Here is an 11,325-nt window from a genome sequence, read left to right on the forward strand (position 1 = left end):
GGCTAGACGAATATCAGAAGCTATGAACATTTCATCAGAACCTAAATGACCCTGACAACTACCAGAAAACACTTGTTAGTGGCTGCTTCTGCTGCAAGAGATCAGACAAACAAGTTTCTGATTGTGAAAGAGGCTTTAAAGCCTATTATTATCATCACACACCTCTCTTAATTACTAGTCACATTTCCTGTACACAGAAGAAAATGAATGCGGCAATATGAACCAAAGCTTTAAAATGAGCCGGGTGTTCTGCGAGGAATGTGTCTCCCATAAACCTACAAAGTCAGCACGGAGATAGGAAATCCTGTGCCTGCTCTTGATCTTATCACGCCGCACTCCACATTCCAACCAGGTGAGAGGGACACTGAAGGCACATCAAGACCGGTTCCTAAATCCTCCTCCTACCCGTCCTTCTGCTTTTATAGGCGATGCAGTGCAGATCTCGCTCTGCAATCTGTCTGTCTCGAAGGGTATGATGGCACTTTTGACGCACAGATGCACAGGCACGTGTTTGCGTTCAAGCAGTTTCGGGTGGCATGAGCTGGGGAGCTTTGGAACGTATTCACCAACAAAGACACTGGCCCACAGCCCAGCTGGAGATCTAACAGAGTAAGAGGCACACTGAGCGTTTGGCATCATCTGCACTACTTTAGACAACTCGGCTACCCCCCCCCCCACCTCGTCTGCCCCCCGCCTCTGCCTGATCACCTTGGCTTGAATCACTCAGCGGGCAGATGCAATTTGGAACAGGTCCAAAACATCTGACCTGTTAAGACAGATAAATAGATACACATACCTGCGCTTGGGCCAGAGGGGACAAAGGTGAAACTTGAGTCCCGCCAAAAATTCAAAGTAGCGCAGTAGACATTAAAATGTGACATCAGATATTTCCTATTGTGAAATTTAAATATGCATCCTGTCTTTTAAGGTGCAGATGCAGAACTCAGGACACAGATATTTAAAATGTATGTCTTTTCGATGTGCAGACGATGCAGGTGAGCTATGCTTAATCCCTCTCAGCCCATTTCAGGACATTAAGTGCTGTTGGCAGTCTGTCAGCGTGCTGTGCTCCTGGCTTAAAAGCTTGGTCGGGCTAAAAAAGAACCAAGTTATGATGTGCCGCATGACCATGATTGCAGATGAAATAAGCGGGCACACTTGAAGGAGAGCAATCGGAAAGTATTTTGTGTTCACAGACGTTTCCGGAAAGTGACCCATCGTTGTGCTGCAGCATGCAGGACCTGTGTGTGGCAGAAAGCATGCGCTTGATAGGAGGCGGAGCGGGTTGCACAATAGTGTTTGTGTCTAGTGTGAAGCTGACTGTCCCTCTTGCAAATCACATTGGCACAGTGAGTGTCTCCACGGGCAGCACAGTAGGCCAGTGGTTTGCAGGTCTGGGTCGCAGTCAAGAGTCTCTGGGTTGGAATCTCAGCACTGTGTGATGTGAAGTTACATTTTCTGGGTTTTTGTTTTTATTTTTGTTTTGTTGATTCCTCACACATTCCAACAACATGCATGTTAAGTTGAATGACAGCTGAATTGTTCATGGGTATGAATGCAAGTGTGATTGGCTGTTTGTCTACACTAATTGTCTGGTAACCAGTAGAGAGTATCCGCCACTCAAAGTCAGCTGGGATAAATTCCATCTCACCTGTGCTCATAATGAGGATGTGGATTATGCATAGACACATCCCATATTTGGAATTTTGACGAATACAGACGTCATCCTTTTTTTTTTTTAAACTCAACTCAACTTTACTTATAAAGCACTTTAAAAACAGCCACGGCTGCATACAAGGTGCTGTGCATAAATTAAAAATCCGAAAACAGTAAAAAGAAAAACAGTAAACACAATAAAATAATAAAACAATGCAGAGTCTCATGCTGAGTCCAAAGTCAAGAATTTTTAATGTGTTTTAAAGATGGACTTGCCTAACATTTAACACAAGGCCATTCCAAAGGGAGGAACCAACAACGAAAAAAGCTCAATCCTCTCTGAGGTTCAGTTAAGTCTTCGGTACCTCCAGTAGCATCTGATTTATTTTACTTTATTTTTTATTTTGACGCTCTTACTGACAATGAATATCGGCGAGTGGCACAGCAACATGAACCATAATAATAACTGTTCTTGTTGACAAATGCCAACAACCCTTGTGAAGATCAGGATTTAGATCAAGGATATATATCAGGATATCAGGATCAAGATTTAAAAAATACTGCAACCTGTGCAGCGAACAAAGAACCTCGATAAAGCGTGTTGGATGACATGCAAATCGGATGTTGTCCCTTTTTTGGAACGATGACTATTAAACTTCTTGTGGTCCAGATTTGTGCACTAAATGACAAAGGCTGTGTTTTGGGAGCGGCTATCCGATTGACTGGCGCTGAGAATTGCGTTGAACAGCTGTTAGTCTGTCTTTTTGCCTCGAACTGACTAAACGTCTCGCAGACAAAGGGAGGAAGCATTTCTGCTCTGAGTGCATAAACAGCCCCTGTGTGCCCTTCTGAAATTTGATCCAGGATGGACCAGATAGCTGATCGCTACCCCCTCTACATGAATATGCACTCAACAATACATCATTGGGTACATCTGGACCATCTCACAAGATTATATATATCTATATCTATATATATACAGTGTATATATATATGTGTGTGTGTGTGTGTGTGTGTATATATATATATATATATACATACACACACACACACACACACACACACACACACACACTCACCATTGTTGTTTGAGCGCACATCAATGAATACAACTTCAAAATCTACACATAGAATTGGGACACTCTGCATTAATATATCGGTAAATCTAACTAAAAGTATTTGGTACCCAAAAGCTTCAAGCTTCCGCATTACATTGTGCGAATTGAAGACTGAACCAGCACTAGGTCCCAAATATTTGTTATGTCACAAAATCTGTCCAAGCCTGCCACTTAAAATTAGCATGAAAACAGCTTTGGAGTGCCATGACGCAAAAACATCACCAGCTCAAAGTGGAGCGTGCTATTGCAGCACAGGTGAACGCGGATCACAGTGCATTTGATGACTGCTTCAAAATACTGTCATCGATGATTGTCTCAAACAAAAGTGGCCCCACCATACATTATGTGAGCCCATGAGTCAGTTGAATTTATAGAATACATGCACGTCATGGCGCATGGTCAGGATGGTACCACCTCTGCCTCAATTTGAGCCAGGAAAAACCCTGCATAGAGAAGACAGAGCTGTGGCAGTTTGATTTATCACCTCTCAGACATTTGAATGTTTCGCTGTGACTGACAACTCCCCTTGAACATACCTAAAGGACGTTTACGATACTGCAGGCGGACGTTACCATCAATAACACAAACTTCGGTGTGTAGGACAGTCAAAGCAATACTGCTTCAGGGTTAACATAGTAACATGTACATGTACAAAATAGGTACAATCAGAAATGAACACCCGGTCATTACTTTGGACTTTTTAACAAACTCCTGGACAGAATCTGATACAACCTAGCTAAGAATACAAGACTAACAATACGGTATGATTATACAGTATAAGCACACTCTTCGGCATTTACATATTTGGGATGGGGAGTGAAACTCTGGGTGCATTCAGATGACCCCTGCCACTCTGACAGTATCCTCTTCCCATCTAAACATTTGACTTCTATTCTAATATCCATCCTGGCCCGCCGAAAATCGCTGTTCAATATCCTCAGCGGGTATTGTAAAAGGTGAATCAAGACTTTAATTAGTAATGGCACTGCTGGATTCACTTCACTGGATACGTGCTATTTGCACACTGTGTACTTATTGTACTGCACTAAATATGTGGTAAATAACCATACGTGCGGAAAAAGACATCTATTTTCATACTTAACATAATAAATTACTTTATCCTATTAGCTAGGCCGTCGGCGGCATCCTTTGCCGTTACAGAAGATTACAAAAACAATGAATAAGTGACTATTTCAGTGACTTGTAACTGTTAGGTTCCCCAGACAAACAAAAACCATGCTAATAGATGAATTTGCGAAAACAAAACTGCTAACAGGCAGAGTTTCTCTGTAGTCCGGGACTTTGCTAAATAAGGTCCGATAAATGTTTCTGTAGCATCTTGATCTACGTACATAAACAAGGTTTTACGTGCTTCGTAGAGTAGTACAATCAAATTACAAGATATTTTGCCTGTTCAAAGTTGTCATTAAATTAAAATGGCAAGCATACAAAAAAGGGGACACAGAGATGAAAAGGACTTCAGTCATTACAGGGTGGAGTGCAAGGCCGACAGAGGCGGGCTGTAGTAAAATTACTCAAAGAGCCGCTAAAAGTTAAAGGCTCTGCTGCGTGTGTCGAACGTCTTTTTTTAGTTGAGTTTTTTTTTCAGTTTTACTAGTGGATTTAGTGTCTGGTTGTGTTGTGATGCCGGCGAGTGTTTTTTGGCTCCTCTGGACAATTAAGTCGCTGTAATAGACGTTGGCATTTTTTTCCAATGAGCTCACGACGAGATGAGAATGAACGTCTGGCTAAAAAGAACATAAACAAGCCATTGGATGAGGCCCTGAGCGAGACCCATCGTACCTTGAGAGGCGACAGGCCGTCTCCTGTTATTTTTCCTCTCAGGAAGCCTTATGTGGAAAATGACCAAATTTAATTTGAGAACATTAATTCTATTTATTCAAAGGAGGAAATGAGGTGCTGAGGCAAGGGAGGAGCCAGCGGCTTTCCACGCAACAGAAACCAAACACCTTCGAGCTGCCGGGCTCTGTAATCGCCGCCCCCACACAAAGAGCTTTTCTCACCCCTCTCTCTGTTTATTTTGTGTTCAGACATTTATTTTGTGTAATTGTGCGACTCAGATACGGCAGAATGTGAGCAGCGGAGGGAAACTCTAAGAAGGCGGTGGGAGGGGGAAACATTTACAGAGTCACCTGACCTTTTGGTGAACCTTTTCTCCACTAAGTAGGCCAAAGAAGGTTTGGAAATTAAAAAAAAAAAGCTCCAATTTTCAATTTATTTTTTTATAACCTCCTCTGAATCCTTGAGATTTGTCCGGCTGTGTGGGCGTTTACAAAGACGATAGACTATTTCTCTAAGATGTAACAAGGGTCTGCCAATTATCTTTTGATTGTGTGTACGTTATTAGTTACAAACCTGGCATGGCTGTATTTAGAGACCCCGATGGTGACTATTAAAAAAAGCAGTAGCCACTAGTGACTTTAATTCGTGTTAACAAACAGACAACATAAGCGGAACCCTTTTCTCATTGTGTTCCATATGCCATGAAAGGAGCCCAGTGGAAGGGGATTAATCGCACAGTAACTCACACTGAATGTTCGACGTACGGACCAGCTACAAATGCAGTTGGACGGCTTATTTTAGAATGTTACGTTGTTAAACATTTACAATGTTCATTTATGAAGGGTTGTGTGTGTATCCAATCAATATTTCAACTTGAAATGAACTGAATTGCCATCAATCCGTTCCAGTCCGTTTTTAATCGAGAAAAATCGCATGGTACCATTGGACCAGTGAACTTCGGGTGGCACAACAGTGGCCTCGGGCCACTGTTAATGTGGAACCCCGTATGGGCCTTCTGTAAAATGGTGTCAACTTCTCCAAGGCGTTCCCTAATTGCAAACTTTGAGCTGCATATTTCTCCTAAAGGGCGGCCCGGTAGTCCAGTGGTTAGCACGTCGACTTCACAGTGCAGAGGTACCGGGTTCAATTCCAGCTCCGGCCTCCCTATGTGGAGTTTGCATGTTCTCCCCGGGCCTGCGTGGGTTTTCTCCGGGTACTCCGGTTTCCTCCCACATTCCAAAAACATGCATGGCAGGCTGATTGGACGCTCTAAATTGTCCCTAGGTGTGAATGTGAGCGTGGATGGTTGTTTGTCTCTGTGTGCCCTGCGATTGGCTGGCAACCGATTCAGGGTGTCCCCCGCCTACTGCCCGAAGGCGGCTGGGATAGGCTCCAGCACCCCCCGCGACCCTAGTGAGGATTAAGCGGTTCGGAAAATGGATGGATGGATGGATGGATTTCTCCTAAATTCCACGAATGAGCAAATCTACACAAACAATTGATTGGCGATTTGCATTTTGTTACTTTGCAGGATTGTTGCAGTTTCTCTGAATGCAGTGAATAGTAAACAGAGTGCCAGACACCCTTATTGTCCCCTGAAAGATCATCAGGAAATGGTCTCATTTCAGATAATTTGTATATCTATGAATTACAAAAGTACCTTTGTTCATCTACGGCACTTATTCAAGCAATATATCGAAAAATCCTGCACAACTAACCTGTTGCCATTAATGCAACCGAATAAGTCATGGCTTTCTGCGAGGATATCAGTTTGGTGTGTAATGAAAAAAAAGATCATGATTTATTATTGTTTGTAGTGTGCTGTGAGATTTGTCTCAATAATGGCTGCGAAACACTTCCTTGATGCATAGTCATTGTTTTATGTGCTAGATCATACACATTCCCATGTAGGTTACTACCCTGCTGCATTCCACTGCTTAGTATACAACTAGATACGTTCTAATTTGGCCATTGTTGTATGTAAGTACATAGTCTCTGCCATTTTATATGTCCACAGGGTCACGTAATGTGTAGAAGAAACACAACATTCCTTTTCTATTTTCTTTCGCGTTGCATACGTGTCTGGGGTATTTCACCCCTCGCGCCCATTGTGCCCTGTGCTCCAGCTCTCGATTGAGGCCACACCAACGCGCACCACCCGTTGCATCAACAACATCAACTTGTATTCAAAGTGAGAAAGACTTTGAAACACGAATCTCATGTTTCTTCAACTTTTAAAATTCCAGGTTACTACATGAAAAGCAGTTATACTCGGCTTCTTCAATGACATATTCCACAGACACAAAATGCAGACAACACTTCATAGATTGAACGTGGGATGAGGATGACAAAGTGACTTTCAGCCTCTTTTACACAGCGATTACCCAATCCTATCTTCAAAGTAAGTTCGCATAACAGCACTTTGATTGTTTACACAAACTCTTATCTATGACGAATTGCCGCCGCTTTCATTCAGTGTTTTCCGTAAAAGCACGTGCATCCAGAGCGCATGTGTTTTGAAAGAAGTACTCTGCTGTTTTAACTGTCCCATTTCAAAAACGCTGTCCAAATCTGATGGAAAGAAATGTAAAAGTTGCAAAACACCAACCTAAAGTATGTCTTAATCACTGAAATGCGGCAATGCTTTTTGATGACTGAACCAATATTTATTCAAGTGCCAAAAGAATTACTTAAAATTAGGCCAAACAAAAAATATAGTGTGTTTCCAGCAACATGAAATTTCAGCATAGGGTCGGTAGGTCGGACAAAGTTTTTTTTTTTAATCTTTTTTTTTCCATCAAAAATTTAAACAAAATAACCATAAAACATAAAACAAGAAGACATTGAACCCGCCGCTCCGCGGCCGGCGCCGCCGCCACCTATTTAGGTGGACAAAATGTACAAAAATGTAGAGGGTTGTTTGAAAAAAATGCCGACCGTAAAGTTTTTTTTCGACGTAGAAATTCTCGGTCGGTCGGGTTACCGGAAACACACTACTTTTTTTTTTCTACGCCTTAGTATTGTTGTATTGCAGCATTACCCTAATTTGGCTATGTGCACAATGGAGACATATGTGCCCTAATTCTGACTCATTTATCTTTTGCCCATGTGTAACCAATTTTATCATGGCAGACAGACTGAACAGCAAATCTGATTTTTATTCATTCAGGGGGCCCAGGCCACTTCTTTTAGTGTGTCGTCCTCGAGATCTGATGTTTTGAGATGTGACTACGGTTTCATTGGCCGAGTCGCATTCATCCGACCTCGACATCACGACGTTAATCCAGTCGGTACAGCTCAATTCCGGCGCACAAGCTGAGCGATATGAGTCACTGTGTCTTGATGCACACGTCCTGAAGAAAGGCGCCGACAAATGTAATAAAAAAAAATCAAGATTGAGATGAAATTGTTTGTGAGCACGCTTGTAACTCAAGACATACAGATCTCAAATCCTCTTTCCCCACTGAAAGATGAATGGAAATAGCATTAATCAACTCCACACTCTATAATACACAAACAAACTTTTTTTTTAAAGAAAAATAGCACTCTGCAGCATGGAACTTTATAGAAACATAGACTAATAACATCATTAAAAAGATTTTAAAGCAATAAACAATTTGTGCATCATGATTTCATTGTGCAACTCCTTCTGGTGTGCCACTTTGGCCACCAGGGGGCAAGATAGTGCATCCATTGGTATATACACAAAGAAGATGGTCACAACTAGCAATCTCAGTTAATTCATATTAATTTTTGCAAATGATAAAGAATATATAATATTAATATAATGTGTTGCAGGAAAATGAGCACAAATCCAATTTCTGTTGCGGTAAGAGTTACAACACAGTGACATCAATGCTAGTTTCATTAGCCCATCCCTGGCATTTTGCATTGTGTGTTACCATTATACTACTGGACTTTTGGCAGACAAAATGATGGGGTGTTTGATTAACTACACAACCTGTAACGCTCTTTGTTTTATGTAGTTTTCCAGTAAACTTAAACTGTGAGTGGCAATAAAGCAAGAACCGGGTCTCTTTTTTTAGATATTGTTCACTATCTGCCAAACTGCTGCTTGCTGTGAAATTCATGACTGCCATCTCACACTCACAACTTAAATATATGTTTGCAACTTAAGACAAAAATAATAATAATAATAAATCGGACGATCAATAGCTTGTGTCTTCAAAACCTTGTCGAGGTACCATTGTGATCGTCCATGTTCTAGCAGTGTGTTGTGAGGTTGACATTGCTTTTCATTCATTACATAAAAATTGTGATGCTGAGTGTGTTAAATTTATAAATTGCAATTGAGTATTATTTCAAAATAAATTGCCTCCAATCGAGTGACTTGTGATCGTGTCTCTCCAACAGATGCATTTAACACAGCTGCAAAGGCGTGACGTCAAAGCAGACGTCTTTGGCGCATGCCCATCACTTTACGCCTGTCGTACAATCACACTGGACTCTGACAGCGTCATTAAAAACTAATGTGAAACAACCACACAAAAATATGAGCACAAATCCAATTTCAGTACTCAGACCTGCATTTGAAAACTGCAGCTCAAATCCCAAGTTTTTGCCCATACACGACACCTTATTTTTTTCATGTAGAGTGAACAGTTCAATTCAGATTTTTTTCAAATCTGACCCAGGCTTCTTTTGTATGTGGATATAAATCAGATATGTATGCGATGCATCTGCAGTATGAACGCTCATCCGTATATATCCAAACTACACGCCATCAATATGCACTCCGAGCCAGCATGAGGGAGTGCTTGGGAGGGATACGACTGACAGTCATCTGTGAATCTGCAAAGTTCTTTTGAGTAAGGGTGCTGTCTTTATATTTGACTTTAATGTCATCCCACTTGAAACATGGTGCATAAAGTGTACATTTGTGGCAGTAGTAGTAATTCACCCAGGCAGACAGTTCATTTATTACCCTCGGCAATGACGTGACCTCATCTTTAGTAGACGTCTTCATAAAATGAGGAGATTGAAGGAGCGTCGCCTGATTGCTCCAAAATATTTCTACCTCCTTTACCCCCACCTTGCTACTCAAGTGATATGGCATGATAAAAAGGCGAGCCCCTACACGTGGGACCATATTTACTTCCACGAACATGTGCCACCTGATGTCCTGCTTTGTCCGCATGTGTGTCACATTACGGATGTGTTCCATTCACATTAGAAGTCGCATTTATTGTTGTCATGGGAATGAAGAGATAACAAGATCGGAATTGACAAAGAATACGTACATAGATCAAGTATGTCCACTACATTTAAAATACAGATTTTCTGTCCATTGCACTTAAAATACTGATTTTCTGTACACAACGACCTTTCAATTCAGTTCATACGTCAGCGCATAAGATTACAAGCAGGAAACTGTGTGGAGTAACTTATCTGGCTAGAAAATGGCACTGTTGTTCAATGGCAGCTATTTTTAAACAAGTGACAATGAACAACTGAAAATAATCCACTTTGATCATTTATGGAAGAAAGACGGAACAAGAGTTAACAAATCTCACAAATAGACAGTCTAATATATTGTGTGTGTGTGTGCGTGTGTGCGTGTGTGTGTGTGTGTGTGCGTTCGTGTCATGTAAAGCAGACAATTGAAACCTAATGCTCATGCAGACACAAATGTTGACTTGACAATAGCCAGGCGTTGGCCTTTATCACAGGAAGACAAAATACATTGTCTTCCTGTGATAAAGGCATACATTGTAAATGTCTCTTAAAAGTTCACCAGTTCAGAATGAGAGCATGTGTACATGTTAAGAAAAATGCATTATGTGGGGAAATATCTTTTCATCAATATGGTCGGATGGGAGACCGGATGTAAGCGGCCTCTGAAATTAGGGGAAATGATTCAAAGACTCCACAAGAATCAATCAAACAGAACCATCTCGGGTTTTCAATTGCGTTTCAATTGCTTTTGAATGTTTTAAGGCGTCTTCACACTGGTTTCAAAATGTCACAATGTAAACAGTATCCACAGGATTCACAATTCTGGGAATAAAGTCGTCACCATGGGTTTTTTTCCCAAGGGGTGGGGCATATTCCACTTCCAAAATGGAAACACACGAAAAACAAAGTTTGCCAACTTAGCCGGTTTCTAACGCTCGATGAAAGAAGGCGAAAAGAGGGAGTTTGTGATCACGTCTTGAGAAACTCGCGCTCGTGCTCTCGCGTTCACGCATGGCGTCCGCACACAAGTTGCTGTGCGCTGGGGACTTTGCGCTGGGGACTTTTCCCCACAAGAGTCCGTCAAATCCTCCTCCACATCCTGCCCGTGTCGCTCTCCCGCGCGAGACGCACACATACAGTACTCCATGTACACACAAGGCGAGTGACGGCCGCCACGAAACGCCACCCCGCGACCGAGTGGTTCGGACCTGGCTCGGTCCAAACCGCTGTGGAAGCTGTCGGCGCTCCGCCAAAGTGAAAAAGTTCAATTCAAGTGGCCTCTCAAGGACACTGCAGTCCACCGTCACCAGCCTCTCCGTGGCGACGCGCGCGGGCGGGCGTGTTGCCCCGCGAGGTGAAGTCGAGTCAAAATGGTGGAAAAGCGAGAGAGACTTTTACCTTTTTGCTGTTTCTGCTGTTAAAGCCGCTGTACGGGTTGATTCCTGCCCTTGGCGGTACGGAGAGCAGCATTTTTCTCGGCTCTATGTCCGGAGCGGCGAGCACTGCCCAGGCTGCCAGCTGACGTCAGCAGCTGGGGAAGTGAGTGCCTGGA

At 42.3% G+C, this 11,325-nt stretch overlaps 1 protein-coding gene across 2 annotated transcripts in view; it reads right to left on the minus strand.

The window, feature by feature from the left end:
• The window catches only part of LOC147201282 (RNA-binding motif, single-stranded-interacting protein 2-like), a 34,047-nt gene extending 22,722 nt beyond the window's left edge, over nt 1–11,325 (minus strand). For both annotated transcript variants that reach the window (XM_086117485.1, XM_086117484.1), the window contains exon 1: nt 11,172–11,325. In XM_086117485.1, the coding sequence (XP_085973611.1) occupies nt 11,172–11,243 (72 nt within the window). In that variant the 5' untranslated portion in view covers nt 11,244–11,325. The remainder of the gene's footprint in view (nt 1–11,171) is intronic.

Source organism: Hippocampus guttulatus, chromosome 8 (genome assembly GCF_054856545.1).
Source record: "Hippocampus guttulatus isolate MCC_2025c chromosome 8, RoL_Hgut_1.0, whole genome shotgun sequence".
In the NCBI taxonomy this organism is placed as follows: domain Eukaryota; kingdom Metazoa; phylum Chordata; class Actinopteri; order Syngnathiformes; family Syngnathidae; genus Hippocampus; species Hippocampus guttulatus.